The sequence below is a fragment of the Elgaria multicarinata genome, chromosome 1 (genome assembly GCF_023053635.1).
Source record: "Elgaria multicarinata webbii isolate HBS135686 ecotype San Diego chromosome 1, rElgMul1.1.pri, whole genome shotgun sequence".
NCBI lineage: Eukaryota > Metazoa > Chordata > Lepidosauria > Squamata > Anguidae > Elgaria > Elgaria multicarinata.
In genome coordinates, this window is record NC_086171.1 from 165654364 (window position 1) to 165675060 (window position 20697).

The 20697-nt window shown below is 43.8% G+C and overlaps 1 protein-coding gene across 1 annotated transcript; it reads right to left on the reverse strand.

The window, feature by feature from the left end:
• Window positions 1-429: 429 nt before the first annotated feature.
• Window positions 430-17497, reverse strand: REN (renin). The gene is made up of 9 exons (XM_063119271.1): window positions 17430-17497; window positions 12281-12437; window positions 11202-11325; window positions 9880-9998; window positions 8314-8510; window positions 6054-6176; window positions 3822-3966; window positions 3026-3124; window positions 430-632 (listed from the first exon to the last, which is right to left on the reverse strand). The coding sequence occupies exons 1-9, from the start codon at window positions 17495-17497 to the stop codon at window positions 471-473; spliced, it is 1194 nt and encodes a 397-aa protein (XP_062975341.1). The 3' UTR covers window positions 430-470.
• Window positions 17498-20697: the final 3200 nt, after the last annotated feature.

Sequence of the window (20697 nt, forward strand, 5' to 3'; positions counted from 1 at the left end):
ATCATACCTCAATCGATAAGCATGCTATGTGTGGAGTGTCGCCTTTTTGCACTGATGTTAATAACCTCAAAAAATGAAGCAAGTAGCCACAAAAGTTGTCCACATTCTGGTTATTTCCTGTGTTAAGTAGAAAGGGAAAGTCTTCAATGAAAACTCTTCAGAGGAGAGTTTAAGATAGGAAAGAATATAAGTATCCTGGCTTTAAGATGGAAATCACAAGCTTTCAACTACCTGACTTCAGTGGACAATACAGGAAGAGGAGAGTGAAGTCCAAGGATTATGTGATTCAGGGTGTCACCACTGGTGTATAGCCCTTCGCTGGACAACAGAATCACGAGTGGGTTTTGCATACACATTGACACAAGCATGTTGTGCTTTGGAAAACAATATATTATTAAGCCATTCTCTTTCACAGTTTAAGTAGTCCCTCCTCAAATGTTGGCATCCTCCAAAATAGGACTCTCCTGGTGTCAGAGAGATGTGGCGAAGCCAATGCGATTGTTCTGTCGGTCGAATTCGGTGTAGTACTGCCCAATGAAAGCAGCACCCAGGAGCCAGAGAGGACCCAGGGGAGGAGGAATGTCCATACCGGAGAAGGCCACAACGCAGAGCTCTTTCCCATAGTTGGTAGGCTGCAGAGAGAAAGGTCCAACCAAGCAGGAAAGTGAGTCAATGGGACAGCTCCATATACGGGATCATGCCAGTCAGTGTTGGTCTGTGAGCAGCTTCCCCATTTCATACCTTGCTGAGCTGTGCTCTAATTCTCCAGTCTCAAAAGCCCCTACCAGAATTTGTTCTCTCACCCCTCTCTGCTTTTCACAGAGATCTTTGCTCACTTTTTCAGATCCTACACTATAGGGCAGCGTTCCCCAACCTGATGCCCACCAGATGTGTGGGACAGCCATTGACCACACTGGCTGGGAATTATGGGAGTTTTATTTATTGCATTTAGACCCTGTCTTTTTTCCCTTGAAGGAACCCAAGGCAGTATACATAATTCTCTCCATTTTATTCTCACAACGACAACCCTGTGAGATAGGTTGGGCTGAGAGTCCATGACTGCCCCCAAAATCACCCAGTGAGCTTCCATGGCTGAGTGGGGACTAGAACCCAGATCTTATGAGTCCCAGTCCAGCACTCTAGCCCCTACGCCACACTGGCTCTCTTAACACATCTGCGGGGCATCAGGTTGGGGAAGGCTGTTATAGGGTGCATAGGTTTGAAAAGTACACAGTGCTGTTTCATATTTTGGGAATGAGACCAAAGTGAAAAGTTAGGGCTGGCGTCAAAGGTAGTCCTCGTTAGGCACCTGCCAAGGGCCCACAGCCCAGCAATGAGCCTATTGATAACAGACCCCTGAACTTGCTCTTCCTCTTCATCATTGCAACCTGCTTGTTCACCTGCCTCTTGCTCTAGCCAGACAATACTGTATTTCTTCGAGTCTAAGACGCGCTTTTCCCCCATATAAACATCTCTAAAAACGGGGTGCGTCTTAGAATCGCAGGTCATTTATTATTTCTTAGAATCAAAGCTTTTTTTCTGTTGGTGGTACTGAAATTAGTGTGCGTCTTACAGTCGATGGCGTCTTAGAATCGAAGAAATATGGTAGTTGTGAGAAGGAGGAGCAGTAGATGCCACTGCCTACTTGCTCACTGGCTCTCTGCCCGTCAAGTAAGCAAGTAGTAACAATGATGAAAAGCAATAGCAACTTGGTGGCAATGGTGGTGAGAAGGTTGACTTGCCGTGGGAGGCCCCCTCATTGAGTGGGTCTTGCCATGGGCCCTCAAAAACAGGGAACCAGCACTGGGGGGTGGTTGAGAACCTGCCTTGCCATTGGATCCCTTCCTCCATCAAAACAGCTCTACATGAGTGACTTTGGTTGGTGAATCAAACAATCAGATTCCAAACCCCTTAGGTCGGCCCACTGGATTTAAATTGGACTTACTTCTTAGTAAGGGGATTAGAATTGCAGTGTAACTCTGTTGCAATCTCCACTTCACCTATGTCATAACTACAGCCCAATCAATGAAAAGTTGCCTTAGCTTCCATTTCTGTAGATTTAAAATTGAGGCTGAACAAAAATGGATATTTCGTGCATATTGGCTGTTTAAGAAAGGGTGGTTAAGAAAAAGCTGTAATGCAAACACGCTTTAAAAATCACCCTAGCACCAATGTAGATTGCCCAGCAGGTTGCCCTAAAGCCGAGGATATAATTCATTTCCTAGCTGAGTGCCCAAGGTATGCGGAGCTGAGGAAACAATACCTTGAGCCTTTAATTCCCAGGTTTAATTTCATGACTTCTAAAGGTGTAGTCCTTACTCTTTTGGCTGGTACAGACTATTATATATCTTTTAGGACTGCGAAATTTGTACACCGGGCTATGGAGGCCCGGGAACCACTGATTGTCTCAAACGATTAATTTTAATATCCAATATTATATGTTGGTTAACATTGTAAATATAACCTGGACAATTGTTATCCTAGTTACTCTTATTTGTAGCACTTCCGCTGGCTTGTGGCAAGCTCGCAGTGGGTATGTTATTGTTTTATCTTTTTGCGAATGGCCCAGGTGGCTAATATGCAATAAAGTTATATATATAACATTCATTAATGTAGTTTTGAGTCTTATTTTTAAACCAATTGTGTTGTGAATAGTTACAGTGAATGGATATGGTTTTTCCCCTTTGTTAGTGGTGCTGTTATTTGTTGTCTCTGCAAAACTTTTTTGTTTTGCTTTGTTATAATTGCAAGTAATCCTATAAGGAGTAACTTCCATGAGAGTAACATGCTTTTTGTTGGAATTCACGTGGAAATAACACTGCAATCCTATGCATGTTTAGACAGAAAAATGTCCTACAAAGAAGTCCCACATGGCTTATTGGGGCATGCTGCAAGCTGTAGGATTTCTCTCTCTGTCTACATATGCATAGGATTGCACCGTAAGTATGTCCATTCCAGCTCCTGTTTTTTTCCTAGCTTCCCAATGTCAGTCCCACTTATTGTGAATCATTATCGGGCATCTCACCTGAAGGACGTAGGCAGAGCCACTGAGTGTGTAGTCTCTGTCTCCAAGATGGAAGGAAATATCAGGCAGCAAATGGATTTTCTTACACTCAACGACATACTGTGAAAGAAGAAAGGAATTTCAGGAAAAGGAAGACCTTGGGGTCCACACCTTGGGGTCCACCTTGGAGATCACATTCTGAGATGGTGAGCAGGACTGAAGGCTAAAGGGGCAGGGCAAAAATGCCAGCACATTTTAGCGCATAGCTCTTGCTGCCAGTAACTAAGCCTTAGGAGAGACATGCTGACCTTTTAGAATGGAGAAAAATCGCACAAAGCCATCAAACGGTGGTTGGGGGAAAGAGGGTGGAGCCAAGGGAAGGGGGTGTGACCAACTGGGGAATCCCGTAAGGGTGGATTGGAGACCAGGTGGATTGGATTTGGCCCCTGGTCTTGTGATTCTGCACCCCTGGCCATGTGAACCCAATCTCATTGAGAGCCCTGCCCTCCAGCCCAGATACTAATCTATGTTTCTTCCCAGTAAAAATTGCTTCCTCTAGACCTCTTCACTTTTTGTGTGAACCAGCAAATTACTCAGAAGGAGAATGGGCAGTGCTAAGGTTGCCAGTTCCAGACTGGGAGACTGTACCTGCTGCTTTAGTATTTCTAGCATACCAAGAGGGTGCTTGCACGCATGGCCAGGCAACCAGATTTCAGATCCAATGCCTATTTTTCTCATGACTTTTTTGGACTATTGTTTTCTTTCCCTCCCCTGGAGGAGAGGACAACCTTTGAAGGGAGGTGTTCACTTTGCTTACAGTGCTTTCTTCAACCAAAGTAGCCCCTATGGCTCTCATCAGAACAGCCACAGAACTGGCTGGGCCAGTGATAAAGGACGTCCCGGTATCTATAGATGCTGTGCAACCTTCATGACAGAACAGCATCTCACTGCCTACAGATACCCTGTAGAGAAAGCAAAAGAGCCTTTCAGATTTCAGACAAACCCCTATATCCCCACACCCACCCACACCACAATCAGCCTGGTATATATCCACGGGATGCTGTCATTCAATTTTACTACTTTTTGGACATTGAGATCCTGTAGTGTGCATGCTACATTAGCTCATAGGAGGACTTTATTAACAGACATATTACATAACAATAAAAGACAGTTATGTTTGAAAGACCTACTTTATCCATCCCAATTTTAGCACAGCACAACCCTTCTATAGCTTAGAGAAGATAAGTAATAGGATGCCTAAGCTAACATACAGAGCCTTTCTTCATGAGGCTGTTCTTGTGCATTCATGATTGGTCAAAAGTTTTAAATAAAAACAAACAAACAAACAAATAGTTTGCAGACCCTTTACATGATTTTATCATCCTCCAGGGCCTCTCCCATGCTTTGCAACCATTATCACATTTCCCCCCTTTCTAATGAGGAAAGTCTGGTATATCCTGAATGACGCCATGAAACCCTCCATGTAATTGTGCAATTCTGCTACACCACAGCGCCATCTAGTGGTTGTGTAATGAAACATATAGAAATGCAGAGAAAGAAAAACGGGGAGAAAAAAACAACAACCCCCAGGTAAAGGAGCAAAGAATCCGGAAGCAGAAGATCCGGTAAAGGTGCAGGATAAAAGCCTCATGTAGAAATGCCCATAGAGTAGCTTCTTAAATTCTGAACGGAACTGTCACGTGTGAGGCTAAAAATAGCATTCAACGCCTTGTGAGGTTTGTGCCATGTATGTGTTAATGCAGCACAGAACACAGAAAGAGAATCACATCACAAACATCTCCAGTCTGTATATGTTTTAGAGTGGCATCATAGATCGACTTGTTTTAGGTTAACAAGTTTAGGTTAACATATGAAAATATCACTCCTTCCTTTGCCTCCATTTCCTTTTGTTTCCTTCCTTTTTTTGTGTGTGTGTGGGGGGGGTTGGTCAATATTGTGCAATTTTATTGTGTTTTATTGGTTGTACCCTGCTTTGGCATTTTATAATGAAATGTGGGTAATAAATAAATAAAGCTTTCAGTATTGTTTTTACCATTTTAAAAGGAGAGAGTTTTAAAGCTCAAAAGAGTTGGGTCTGTGCCCCCCCCCCCCCCGGCAAAGAACTCAAGTTCAATGAATGGATACTTCATAGGAGTTTCACACAATGCCTGCTGTTGGGCTATTCGAACTGCTAGAGGATGGAGAGTTTTGTAAAGAACTTGAGATAAAAAGGTGCCATGAAAAGGCAAGGAGATGTGTGATGTGTCTGCACTCCCTATTGCTAAAAGCTTAGTAATATGAGCTGTGAAAAGGCTGGAGAAGAGGAGACTGAGATGTTGGCTAAAAAGAGGCTGTTGAGGGGGCAGGGTAGAAGGAGCAGGCAAAACAGGAAGGAAAGGAGGCAAGAGAAGAGAGAAGGCCAAGGATTGAACACCAGCTGAAGAAACAGTTATGGGACTGGAGCCATGTGTGAAGAGGAAGAGAAGGAAGAGTGAGAGGCAGATAGAGTAGCCCTCAGCCAGTGACGAATTCAGTAGCACACTCTAGCAACATCAGCCTGAGGAATGGTGAAACTGACTATTACAGACTATAACAACAGTAACACAAGGAATGGCCAATAGTTCTGGTTTAGGGTTGGAGTTTGGGTACTTCCAGATGAGGCTTTTATTGTGTAATCAGCCTACCACATTCACAGAATTTGGGGGGTGGGTGGGCAGGAAGAGACGTCTTCCATTTGTAACTCTGCCATGTTTTCCCATTGCCTCTTCCATCTTTTTTATTCCTTACCCGAAAATCCACTAAGGAGGGAGAGGCAAAGTAGCTGCACAATGTTGCCTTTTGGCTGGTAGTGCTCGAAGCCATCCATCTGGAAGCACCTTTTGCATCTAGTTTGCATAGTTAGGTCTGATATTTAGCAAATGGTTTTGCTCATTGAAAATCCAGACACCAATATACTTGTATAGATGTTTAGTTGATTATGGAGTGATTGCCAGTCTGTTTTCACCCACCCCACCCCGACTTTAAAGCTTAGACATTACATAACACTTACCCTTTAAGACCAATGTGCCAATAGCCTTCCCTGCTAATGCTGACATAGTGGAAGTCCCCGGTGTAGTAAGATGGGTCACTTCCTCCGAGGATAATTTCTCCCCCAGTGTTCAACTCAGAGTTTCTAGGTCAAAAATCAGAAACACAGTCACGGAGCTTCTCTACATGAGTGACTTATTGCATGTTCATGATTGGCCATTCATGGAAGTTTGCTGGTCCTTACATGACACCGTCCACCTCCAGGATGTGTCCTGCACTTTTCCCCAGTAATCTTGCTTTTTAAAAAACAGAGATAATCCAGTATTTAAAATATCATGGGATTAATTCTGCCACTTTATAGAGCATGGCCCAGAGGGGAAGTTTTCAATTTCAAATCACATGGTTACTGTCTAAAGGAGCCCGTGGTGAATATGGAAAGACACAAGAAAAAAAGTCTGGTAAAGGTGTGGGTTTATTCTTTAATGCAGAGATGCACACACTCATGCCTCAAAATGAGTGTAGGAGAAGGCCATAGGGGAGAGAAGATACACCCTGTCAGATTCTAAATGTATAAGGGGTAAGGAACCTTGTACCCTCAGTAATATGCAGCAGCATAGTGGTACAATTTGAAGTGTAGGTGCTTATCACATTTCTCATAGCCATGGCCCCAAGGAGATTCCATAGATGTAGGCATCTTTTTTTCCATTTGTCAGTGTTATATTATGGCCTGTTTTGCATGTAACAACAACCCAGAGCATGGGTTTAGTATGAGTTGTTGAACTGTAAGTTATGTGCAAATCCTGAAACCACAAGTGAAAAACCACACTTGTCCTTAACAGAAAGCACTAAATGATAGCAAGCGAGTTAAGGAAAACAACATAAATGGCACTAGCAGTTACAACTTGATTCCTTTGTTGACAAATATGTACATTAAAAGAATTAAAAAAACAAATCACAAGGAGGCCAAACACATTTCGACAATTTTGTCTTTGTCAATGGCCTAGACAGACACAATGAAAAGATAAAGAAAAAGTAAATACAAATAGTGACATAATAGCTGTATATCTTTTGTTATTTCATCATAGCTGTGCGAATGCTGCACTATGGTTTAAATATGGGTTGTTAACCCCAAACAACCCAGGAAGAGAACCCATGGTTTGTTGTTGGGTTGTGAACTCTGGGTTGTTCATGGTTAACAACCCCTAGTTAAACCATAGTGCAGGATTCACACGTCACTGCAAACCAAAATTCAACAATAACCCACAATTCAACGCCAACCCTTACTCAACACATACTCCGGGTTGTTGTTATGTGTGAAACAGGTCTATATATGTCTTTTGTAGCTGATGGGTCCTACTTACCCATTCGAAAATCAAGGCCAGATCTACACCTTGTGTCAAATCATTACGAATGTGGAATAAAAAGCAGGAAATAACACTATGAAAGTGGTACATGGAGTGTGGATTGTGCCCCAAAAGAGATACGTGCACTTCAATACCGCTATAAAGCAGCAGTGTAGATCTAGCCCAAGTCCCCCCAAAATACTTTGCATTGCAACAAGGATAGTTCACAACACTATATTGCTGCTGGAAAATGCTATTCCCCCACAGCTACTGTGAGGATTGCTGCTAAGCTCAGAAGGAACTTGATGGGGATGCTTCCACACGTTGAACAGTTCTGACTGAAACCAGAACAGATTCGTCGCCCGGCTGACATTAGAGCCACCATTCCCCGCTCTTGTAGGGAAAGCGCTATAAAACACCAAATATTTTTCTCACAAACTTTATTTCTGTTTTCCCATGCTGAACATGTATCCCAGGGCCACGTTGCACAGAGCCCTGATGACAGCAAAGCCCTTGATCAGTCTGGCATCCAAAGCTAAAAAAAAGTCTCTGTTTCAGAGTCTCCACCCAGCTCTTCTGCTGTCTGTCAGATCCCAGGGATGTTTTCCGAGGTTACTCATTGTTGAGGGAAATGCACTCTGCACATACTCGGAGGCTCTCATTTCTTTATCTGTACAACATTCACCATGAGCACTAGCGTTCAAGAGAGACCCTAGGACTGAGCTACAATGAGTCATCACTCAAATTCACCCATGCTCAAATTCCAAATGGGCTGAGCTATGAGAGGAAAACTGAGGGAATTAACCCTCTCCTTCCAGGTACACCAGCCTCTGTCGCTGAATCCAAAGCATACTTTGTAAACACTCTTCAAGCCTGGTCAAGTTATGGGCTGCTCCCAGTTGTTTGGGGTATGCACTTTATGTTCCTGGCATCACCCACCTGCTGTAGTAAACAGAGAACACTTTTGATGTCAAGACCATTTCAGATATTATCTTATCAAACACTGGGGTAACACCATCGATGGCCTGGCTGGGATATCCCATCCCAAGCACCCCATCAAACCTGGCATAGATGAAAGGGTTGTTAGCTAGTGCTATGGCTTCTGCAAACACCTGGACAATAGGGATGTCAGAAACCTGGAGAGAAGAACACAGGAAAAATAACTGCTTAGGAGCAAAGGAGTTGTGCATTTTTGAAAGTGAATTACTACATTCAGTATTATCAAAGCAATGGGACTAAAAACATCTCTCTCACACTCACAAACACCCTTTGTATAGTTCAAGTCTTTTCTACATCAGCTCCACTAGCTACCTAAATTAGCATGGGGTCTGCCATGTGGCTGTTCTATACCACAGACTTGAATAATACAAACATAGCAATGGGGGAAATCCGATGGCGTCCATCACCACCATTGGTTGAACAGATTCCCCCACCCACTGCAACAGCCTATTAAAAACATGACTGTACAAGCCCAAAGCTGTTAAACATTGGTCCAATTTGGACATACCTTAATGCTGTGCAAATGAGCCTGCCCAAATGAACCCCCTCCCCTCTCCGCCTCCGGTATATGCCAGAGGAGGAGATTGGAAGCATCTGCTTCCTTGTCCAAACAAATTAAATCGTGTTGTTATGTCCAAAACTTGGAATGATGGTTAATTTGAACTGGATTATTGGGAAAAAATTAGGATCAGAAGTCACAGTTGATTTTGGCTTGTTTCAGTAAAGCATAGTTTAAACTACAGTTTGTCCTAGGGCCTGTCTAAACACCTTTGCCCCACGGTGGCTCTGAATTGGCAATTGTGCTGATTATATGATGCAGCCACTGATTCAGAGCCACTGTGGGGTAAAGCAGCGAAGATGCGCAGGATAAAAGCCAGGGACTTACCCTGACTTTTCCTGCAGGAGAGAGGGCAAGAGAGCTCTTCAGTCCTCGCTTTGCTGCTGTGTCGGGGCATTTCCAGGTGAAAAGCAATCTCAGATTGGTCACTAGAAGTCAGGCAAGGAGGAGGGGGCAGGCCTGGCAGGCCTAATGGCCACCAGAAGGCCTGCGCTGCTCCCTCCATCAAGACTGCTCTCCGCTATCCCACAGCAGCGATACTGCGGGGTTTGACAGTGGAGCGGAACCAACTCAGTGCTGTGAAGGCAACTTCCCGATCAGACATACTGACCAGGTTCACATGTCCTTGGAGGAAAAATAAGCCCTGGTGGCTCATTTTCCTTCCCTACACATGCTTGTCACAAGTTGTCTAATTAGCCTAATTACTTCCACCGGCCCGAGTTGTCATGAAGATGGCTGGCTGGTGTGGTTTATAAACCACCCTGAAACAAAATCATCCCAGCCGCCCACCCTCGCCGGGTTCGGACATTGCAACAACCCACAGCTTAGACCTCACCCAGTGACACTGTATGGGATCCAGGAAAGCCTTGCACTAGCTCCCTTCTTTCAGAAGCAAGAAGGCACCTGAGCTGAAGGAAAGGAGGATGTCATCGCCTTGGTGCACTTACTCTGACAATGTCCTGGCTAAGGAAACCCTTAATGTATCCATGGGCAAATTGTATTGCAATTTCAGTTCCATTTGGCTTGTATGTACTTGATTTGGAGGAGTCGTAGCGGCTATGTGAAACTAAAAGAAAGAAAGAAAGAAATGGACTATTAGCATTCAGGAAGGTCATATTAATGCAGTAGAAACAGCTCACACACCACAATGAATGAATGAATGCTTTAATTACAGCATATTCCTATGCATCTTATGCAGAAGTATAAATTCTGCCCAGTTCAATGGGATTTGTTCTCAAGGGTATGGATGGGATTTGAGCCAGGGGTGCATTCCTATTGAACTTGTTGGAGATCCGGGTTCTAGTCCTCACACAGCCATGAAACTCAATGGGTGACTTTGAGTCTGTCACTGACTCTCATCCTAACCTACCTCACAGGGTTGTTGTGAGAATACCAATAGAGGAGGAGTACTATGTATGCCACATTGGATTCCTCATAAGAGGGGAAAGGGTAGAGTATATGTGAAGTTAATAATAAATAAAAAAATAAAATACATTGGCTGTTGTGCTGTTACTGCCCCCAAGTGGAGCTGTGGGCAAAAGGGAAGTGTTCCAGGGGTGCATCAGGATAGCCTCCCCCTTCTCTAGACACATCCCCAGAGGGGGTAGCTATGTCACCCCTGGAGCTGCCACAATTATTTTCTCTCCTGTTGGAACTGTGGGAGGTGGGGATAAAAAGATGAACCAGCATCAAAAATAGGGGAGGAATCCCATCCACCATTTGGTAGCTTATAGCCCAACCATCTAACATGTCCCTGCAACTCATGGCTGCAAGTCGCTGATAACAAACAACATAGAGAAGCAGATTTCTGGATGTAAATCTGTTGTGCCAGAAATGAAAAAAGCCTGTTGTAGGGAAGGCAACACACTACATCCAGCAATCCATAATACATGTGAAACAATGGCCCTTTCTTCACCTAAGGATTATCCCAGGAAAATGGAGGGATCATCCCTGCCTGCTCCCAGGATCCCCTGTGTGTCATTTGGATGCACAGGGATGATCCCGGGACGATCCCGGGGGAAAAAGACAGGTGTAGAAACGGCCAATGTAGCAACATACACATTACACACCTGTACAAAACCTTGTGCACAAGCATGAGGATCCCTACTAACCTCTTATTTGTTAATCTTGATGTTGAGAAGGAGTGGGAATTAACATAGCCTATGCCGTATCAGGAAATGGTTAGAAGCTGTAGATCATGAAAATGCATGAAGCTAGAAATCTCCATACAGTTTTCCCATGACTATGGCTGATTCTCCCCAAAACTTACCACAGGCACTGAACAGTGGGGAGCATTGGTGGGATGGCACCCAAAGGTTGGCCGAACCTGTGTCAAAGACAACTTTGAAGACCTGAGCTGGTGTTCCGATACCAATTTCACCATAATACTGCACCTGAAAGACACATTGTAAAGAGAGAGAGAGAGAGAGAGCTGTGATGGGACTGCTAACTCCTAAAAAAAATCATCACAGCTCATTTCAGAAAACTAATAATAATACAAAAGGATGTCTGTCTGCCTGCCTACCTGCCCGTCTGTCCACACTGTAGCTCTATGACGGTGAAACTTAGACACCTGAAACTTGGCATGCATATTAGGGGGACCCTGTGGGTGGGCACTTTGGAGTTATTTTGTTTTAAAACATATTCATGACTTTTAAGGCACAATCCTGTTTATACAGAAAAAAGGCCTAAAACTCCCAACATGTCCCAGCCAACATAGGCCATAGCTAGACCTAAGGTTTATCCCTGGATCGTCCAGGGGTCAAACCTGTTCATCTAGGTGACACACAGGGGATCCAGTGCTCAGGCAGGGGTGAACCCTGGATGATCCCAGGATAAACCTTAGGTCTAGCTGTGGCCATAGATGGCTGAGGTATGCTGGGAGTTGTAAGAGTTTTTTTCTGTCTAAACATGCATAGGATTACGCCTTCAATTAATTTCAATGTCAGTAGTATCATTTTCTGTCAGTAGGGGCAGACCTTCCTAACCAGTGCATAGCTTTGCAGCTGATACAGTTTGAAGCCAGAGGAGTTAGTAGGCCGAGGGCTCGAGTTCTATGCCTGCTTTGCTGTGGGTCATCCCCCACTTAGGGGAATGGAGTGAACAGACACCACCCTTAGGGCTATGGGGGGGGGGGGACACCATGGCAGAAGCCATGCCTAGGGGTGCCAAAGGGCACAATTTCTCCAGTTCCTGCAACTGTGTAACTTTGCTTGAAAGCTTCTCTGTATCAAATTGACAGCTATTGCGACTTGTGCAAAGTGGAGTCTGTTCACTAGTATCTCTAGAAACTGCTTCAGTTTCCCTGATTTTCTGGTCGCTTTCCTCAGGAGCATGTTAAACACTCACATCCTGGTAGTTTGTGAGGATGGTTGGTGCTGTTCTGTTCTGAGTCCCTTCACCAAGATAGTATATCCCATGTTGCAAGGAAGGGAGGACATCGGACACTTTCATGCCCATCTCCTGTACAGTTTCTCGGATTGAGGGCATTTTCTTGAGTGAAATCCTGAAAGGCATATATACAAAGGGGGAGAATTAAACAAGGGAGTTGATCAAACCCAGTCATGTCTGCAATATGTGCAGAGGTCAACAAAATAATGACCAGGTTACCCATGGCAACTAGAAATTTAATACTAGTGACCAATAGGGAAAACCTCCATCATAGGGGGAACATGTTTTGAAAGCTGCTGGCAACATGGAGAGGCAGAGAGCATCTTTTTCAGAGTGGATTTTTATCCTGGAATGTAGCATCTGTGTAATGGCTTGCAGGGAAGGCATTGCTATTGCTGTACCCAACCACTCATGGCTACTCCCCTGTAATCCTAAACATCTTGCCTCATTGAAAGCCTATGTATTCCCCCCCTCTCTATACCACCCAATAGCCAAAGCTCAATAGAGACTAGAAACAAGAGTTGGCTCCCAAACCAAACCACAATTTATGGACCCCTGGATATATGGGTTTCTATACCGCCCAGAGAGCTCCGGCTATTGGGCGGTATAGAAATGTAATAAATAAATAAATAAAAATAAATAAATGGGTTAGGGTTACACATAAATTGGCAACTGTGAAAGCCGGGTTATGGAAAGGATTAGGACCACAGGGAGCTGCCTTACTCTGCATCAGACGTGTGTGTGGGGGGGGGGGGGGCTCAGTGGTAGAGAATATGTGTTGCATGCAGAAGATCCCAGGTTCAATCTCCAGTATTTCCAGGTAGGGTTGGAAAAATTCATGCCTGAAACCCTGGAGAGTCACTACCAGTCGTCGATAATACTGGGCTTTGCACAAATAAGATAAATGCTTCTTTAAACAACTAAATACTATAGACAATCCTTCCGTCACAATGGCATGATTGAACATCTTCTTCCCAATAAACAAATGCTGCTGCTTTGGCTTTTATATTGTATTTTATATTTTTGTGAACTGCCCAGAGAGCTCCGGCTATTGGGCGGTATAGAAATGCAATAAATAAATAATAACAAATAAATAAATAAATAAATACTGGGCTAGACTGACCAATGAACAGACTCAGTCTAAAGCAGCCTCTTATGCTCCTAATCCTTTTCATAACCCTGTTTTCACAGTGGCTCAGTTTAGGCATAATACTAAACCTAGTTTTAGGGTGATGAGGATGAACTCCAGTGAGCTTTGGCTCAGGTACACTCCTCTTCCGGTGCAGTTGTGAGGAAGGGAGTGGAAAATTCCACTTCCATTTTAGATAAATCACAAGTTTATTTTTACATAAGAACCCTAAATTGTGGTTAATTCTTTACTAGGTTTGTTTCCACTAACCAGAGTTAAGGTTGACCACAGTTCATCAGGTTTGGGTAACTATAGTAACACTGCAAGCTGTGGCTAATCTAAAATGGAAGCAAATGCTTTTAAACTCCTCCTTGCAACCACGCTGGGGTGGAGGTGGAGAGCTTTTGATCCTGAGGCTCATCTAGGTTTATTCTTAAAATAAACGATGGTTTATCATCAGGGCTAGCCTGGAACATTTTGTCGCATAAGGCAAAAAGCAAGATGGCACCCTCTCCCATTCCATATACAACCCCCCTGACTTGATTGGCAGATTAATCTGTTTTCAACAGTAAAGACAGGGCACAGCATCTAGAGGTGGCAGACTAACTTTGGGGGTGCAGAGCAGGTCTCATGGCACACAAGTCTCTCCTCTTAGCCTGAGGCAATTGCTTCTCTCTGTCTACTGGTAGGACCAGACCATCTGAACCAGGCCATTGTGTAATGAAACCTGCTTTGAAATTGGAACCAGCCAATGAATGCAGAGAATTAGATACCCAACACCCTTTTTGTCATGGACTGCTTGTTCCTTGGTGGAAAAAAGATGGCTTATAAATGCAATAGTAAATAAAAAATAAAAAAAACTTATCTATAACCTATTTTTTTTCTTCCTTCAAAAATCCTTATCGAGCTGAACACTGCTGCAAGTACTGACCCTGCAGAACCATGTTGATGGGAAATTGGGAGCTCCATCACACCGGGGGAGGGGGGAAACACGCTCCCTACCGTCGCTTCTCCAACCGTGTTTTTGTTCCTCAGCTACTTCCTCTTTCAAAAGAGGAAATACACAACGAGCACAAGGCCCATTGAGCCTGCTGCTCTAATGGCGTTGCTTCTCCTGTACACAGCAGGAGAGCGCAGCAATTCTGTATTTAAAAAAAATATCTGACTTAACGAGGGGTTTTGACGACGTCATTTGAGGGACTGGGCACCACGCTTCAAGAAGGACGCAGACAAGCCCTGGTTGCCCTCAGAGGAGGGCAACCAGGATGATCAGGGGTCTGGAAACAAAGCCGTATGAAGAGAGACTGAAAGAACTGGGCATGTTTAGCCTGGAGAAGAGAAGATTGAGGGGAGACATGATAGCAGTCTTCAAATACTTCAAAGATTGTCACACAGAGGAGGGCTAGGATCTCTTTTCGATCAGCCCAGAGTGCAGGACACGGAATAATGGGCTCAAGTTATAGGAAGCCAGATTCCAGCTGGACATCAGAAAAAACTTCCTGACCGTTAGAGCAGTACGACAATGGAACCAGTTACCTAGGGAGGTTGTGGGCTCTCCCACACTAGAGGCATTCAAGAGGCAGCTGGACAACCATCTGTCAGGTATGCTTTAGGATGGATTCCTGCATTGAGCAGAGGGTTGGACTCAATGGCCTTTTAGGCCCCTTCCAACTCTGCTATTCTATGATTCTATGACCTGAGCAAACTCTTTGAGTGCCCAGTAATAAACATGTAATAAAACGCTCGTCAGATGGAGCTCACAATCTATGCTTCATAGCATTGCTACCAGGGTGAGCCAGCCTTTTTTCAGGGAGCTGATCCACATGCTGAAGCTGCCTTGGTTTCATATAGTCCACTCAATTGCTCTAGATGGCAGCAAATACCTGCAATGGATTAGCAAGCCATTTCTCTAGTGTTAAGCAGTTTTTACAGAAAATATAAAATTCAATTATTTTATTTAAAAGGCATATAGCAGTCGTTGGAAGCACATTCTTCTGTCCTGAATGTTGCTGCTTTTTAGTGTCGCATCATATTTGGCATCCAAACTATGGAAACATGTGATCTTTACATTTGGGTTGTTTTTAATCCCCTGCACCCCACAAATAATAAGGAAATAAAATGCCTTGAGTGCCATTTTTAGTAGAAAGGCAGGTTGTAAATCAAGTTAATGGATAAGCAATGCTTTCTGTTTCTTTCTCAAGCAGGTAGCCTCCTTCATTTTTAATTTTTTAGACCACACAGAATCCATGCAGCTCAGGAAAAGCCAGTCCACTACAGAATCCACAGGCTGGATTCATAGAAATCCACACTCACTTGATTCCATGGCGGATTTCTCCGACATCCCTAGTTCTAACTCAGTCTAAGGCAGCCTCCTATGCCTCTATCCCCTCCCACTGAGAATGGGATAATTTATGCCAATCAATATGCCCAAAGTTGAACTTCGCTTTCCTCCCAAAGGTTCCTTTTTTGCTCTCTTTCTCTGGTAAAACGATCATCACCCACCAGTTCTCTCACCAAACAGAGCATCATCAGATGAGTGTTTTATTGCACGCTCGTTATTGGGAACTCACGGATTTTCGCGGGTCCCTCTCATGATGTTGTTTGCCTCCTGCACCTACTAGCATTCTTTGTGCCACAAAAAAACACCCCAGTAACTCTTACTTATTTTTAAAGACAGAAGTTGCCGCTATCTCCTGCTGTGTTCAGGAGAAGCAACAGGATCAAAACAGCCCACTGAATGGGCCACATGCACATTGTTTACCTCCTCTTTCTTCTCCTTGAGAAAGAGGAAGTATTGAGCAACAAAAGCGGGGGAGGAGAAGCGATGCTAGGGAACCAAAGCAGCAACACCAATGGTAGCAGAGCTATTGAAAGCCCATGCTTCCACTGTCCAAAGCACAGAGGCAGGAATAGGTGCACAGACAAAGCAACACAAACTGAACCTGGAAGTCAAGTAGAACAATGGGAAGCCAAATATTGAGAGCTGCAGAGCTGCATGGAAAGTGATGCTAAGAGGAGACACTGTTGCTCCTCAAAAATACACCATTGCTGGAGTTGGAAATCATAATTACTTAAACCTGAGCTCCATCAGATGAGTGTTTTATTGCACACTTGTTACTCGGCACTCACAGATATTCATGGGTCCCTCTTACGACATCGTCTGCCTCTTGCCCCTTCTAGCCTTCTTTGCGCCACAAAAAAAAAAAACATCCCAGTAAGTCCAACTTATTTTTAAAGACGGAAGTTGCTTCTATCTCCTGCTGTGTGCAGGAGAATCAGTGGGATCAAAACGGCCCACCAAATGGGGGATGTGCACGTTGTTTACTTCCTCTTTCTAAAGAGGAAGTAATGAGGGACAAACACACAGGCAGAGAAGTGACAGTAAGCGAACGCGATTTCCCCCCGTGTGATGACACCCCCAGTGTTACCAAGCTGGTTTAAGCAGTAACTACAAGACCAACAATATGTATTTAGAAACCCACTAAAAAGCATGTCAGAAAGATAGATCATTGTTGATTCACTGGATTTGGGTGTCTATTATTCTAGGTGAGGATGTGAAACAACTACCTGATGAAGTGGACTATTTACAGTCCATAAAAAAATTATGTCAGAATAAATTTGTAAGTACTTAAGATGGCACTCTAGACCAACACAGCTACCCTCTGGAAATAATAGGAAAAAAAATTTTTTTTTAATAGTTATAAGCTAGGCCAGTTTAATGGACACCACCCTCAGTTTTGATGGGGATGTTTACTATATCTCCTATGTCTGTAGATTACCACAATGACACCATTTGCACACAAAAGTGGCCTTCAAAAAATGCAAAAGCAGACAATTTCCCTCGCTCCTAATTGCTCTTTGAGAGGCTCTAATTTGCCATGTGAAGTACAGCTTAAACATTTATGCTTAGCATAAGCAGAAAAAGACAGTTCTCCAACACACCATCTGCTAGGTCTTGACTCAAAAGGATGGCCTTACCTTTGGAAGGCGTCACTGGAAAAACACAAGAAGCAGATAACCGCCGCAAAGGCCCAGCAACGCTGCATTGTACCTCACTTTTGGTATGGGAAAATTCCCTCTGGAGCTCTTTTTTCTTCTTGTATAAAAAGAGAAGCCAAGTCCATCGGGTTTTTATAGTGAAACGTCCTCTGCCCAACTTGGGTTTCTGCTCAGTTTTGATTGGTAGGCAGGAGGTAATAAATCCTGCCAATTGGGGCAGGGGAGGGGGCACCTTTGAGGTATGAAACTTGACCTTCCTTCCTGGCAAAGGGCAGCTGACTTGGAGCACACTAATGTGCATTTCTGTACACACACTATTTTGCATGTACACCATTCACTCAATGTATGTAACTCAATGAGACAAATCAAGATAGGCACATCAAAGATCATTTTTAAAAATACCTCTAAGTACGTCAGTCTTACTCTTTTTATTTAATAGTGTTTTAGATGGGGAAATCTATGCCTTATATTTAGTGTGTGTTGGTCTCCTCTCTAGCTGTAATGAAGACTAAAATCAATAGAACTGCACAGTTTTTGAACAGAAACCTCTGCCTACAGATTCTGTATTAATTCTTACCTGCGTTAAGCAGGAGATAGTGTATGGATCTCTTTCCCTATATTTCTCTATCTGCACTTGGCCTAGCATTTTTGTCTCCAAAAACTCTTCAAGCACATTGCTTGCACTTTTAGTTACTGTGATACTTTCCCCCACTCAAGATTTATCCCAGGAGTAGCAGCTCCCCCCAATTCCATCCAACAGGGCCAATGGTAAAGAATTATAGGGGGAGTTGTCCAGAAACTTCTGGAGGGTGCTTGGTTGCCTACCCCTTGTTTATCCAGACAATATTTTGGGGTTTTGAAATCAGTGAGCTTCTCTGGATACATGCCATCCAGACTATTAGTGCTAAATCAAGGTCAGCCCAAGGCAGAAGTGAGGTGGTTGCCTCAGATGGCAGATGTTGGGGATCATGGAGAAGTAGTGAGGTGTTGGAAGACAGAGCTGTGTGTGCCACAGGGGTTGCCCTGTAGGCCCTAAGCTAGCCTGCTGACCTCAGTTACTGTGGAGGGCACCACCTGTATTCCAGTCAGAATCAACTGCTAATCTGCTCAGCTTTTGTACATGGAATGGTGGTGGAGGGCATCTTTACACCTCAGGTAGCAAAATGTCTTGGGCCAGCCCTGATTATATCTATACAGTTTGCACAAATGCTATCCCTGGAGCAGTTTCATAACTGACATTTCCTCTCATCTCAAAGAATTAAATGCATCCCCACCACTACCACATGCACACAAAGATGTTACAATTGTGAGAAAACACTGATGTTTCCTAATGCAAAAAGTAGATTCGAATCAACTTCCACAATACAGACGTCTCCAAGTAATAAAACAGAAAAAAACTGAAATCAATATAAACTATAATCAACATAAAAATAAACACCATAGAAGCATAATCTAAAAGCAATATGAAAAGTATTCATCTGTAATATCCCCGTCCCCTCACCTTCAACAGCCTAAAATGTACACCATAAAAGTAGCCCACTACAACTGGGCTGTAACTAATGTCGAAATGCCTGGGGAAATAAGTACGTCCTTGCCTGGCACCCAAAATATGATAGTGTCAGTGCCAGTCAAGATCCTTGGGGAGACCATTCCACAAACACATGCCTATCCCAGAAAAGACCCAATCCTGAAATGCTATCCCCCGAGCTTCTCTTGGAGGGAGAATGCAGAGAAGGGCCTCTGAAGCTGACCTCAGGGACCAGGTAGTTCATATCCGGAGAGGTGCTCCTTGAGATAGTGTGGTCCCAAGCCATGTAGGACATTATTGGTTAAACTATCTCTTTGAATTTTGGCCCAGAAATAAATTGGCAAGCAGTACAGGTGAACTAGGACTGAGCTTATACCGTATTTCTTCGATTGTAAGATGCCATCGATTGTAAGACGCACACTAATTTCAGTACCACCAACAGAAAAAAAAAACCCTAAGACATACCCGCGATTCTAAGACACACCCCATTTTTAGAGATGTTTATATGGGGAAAAAAGTGTGTCTTAGAATCGAAGAAATAGGGTATGTTCACATTGGCATTCCCTAATCCCAGTCAACAACCTGGCCACCAAATTCTGCAGTAGCTGCAGATTCCATATTGTCTTCAAAGGCAGCCAAATGTACAATGTCTTGCTGTAATCTAACTTGGAGTTTACCAGAGCATAGACTACTGATGCCACCCTATCCCCATCTAGATAGGGTTGCAGCTGGGCTACCAACCAAAGCTGGTAGAAGGTACTCCACAGCATGGAAGCCACCTGAGAATGAGAACTCTAGGTTGGCCTTCAGTCTGTAATCTTTGTGGACAATCTGGGCCTCTATCAAGGGAGTAAAACATGTCACTTGCATTCTGGGTTTGTAATTTGTATGTAAACTAAACTAACTGATCCAAATACTAGGACTGTCTTACAGTAAGGAAACAACAAATCCTTTTAGTGGAACAACAAAACCTTCCACCTCTGTGGGAGCTTGCAAGTGCGTTCTAGTTCTTTTGAACAGACCCTTATTTATTTTCCCACAGGCTGCCTTGGGCGTCATGCATGTGGGCAGGGATTTTCCCAAACTCCTTTTTGTCAAAATGGGTTAAAGGCCACCGAGGGGCTGCCATGAAAGTTGTTCAGCGTAAGAATATTGTGAGCAAGCTCCTCCAAACGTCATCCAAGTTGCTTGTGTTGTGATTGCCTCAGTAACCTCTGGGTGAGAATTTTTAGATGACAGACAGAGGCATGGGAAGCACTCAGTGGGGTTTCATACACACACACAGAGAGAGAGAGAGAGAGAGAGAGAGAGAGCGCTAGCTTACTCCACTTTAATTGGTCGGTAATGTGAATGTAAAACCATTTTTTTGGCAAAAGGGTGCCTTTGCATTAACAAGCACATATAGCGCAATTAGGGTACCAGAGACATTTTAAAGGCAAACCGGGTAGGGAAATGGAAGGGACATCGTTCAGCATCATTCAGCATATTTTGCCTGCCAAAGTTCCCGGGTTCAGTCTTTGGTATCTACATGTAGGGCTGGGAGGGCTCCTCTCTGAAATCCCAGAGATCCAGTCAGCACTGTACTGAGCAAAACAGACCAATGGTTTGACTCAGTATAAAGCAGCTTCCTGGGTTCCTATGACGATGGCAGGTTCATCTCTTTGACATGGGTGTGCCACAACAATGTAAACTGGGGGGGGGGATGGGATCCAATTTAAG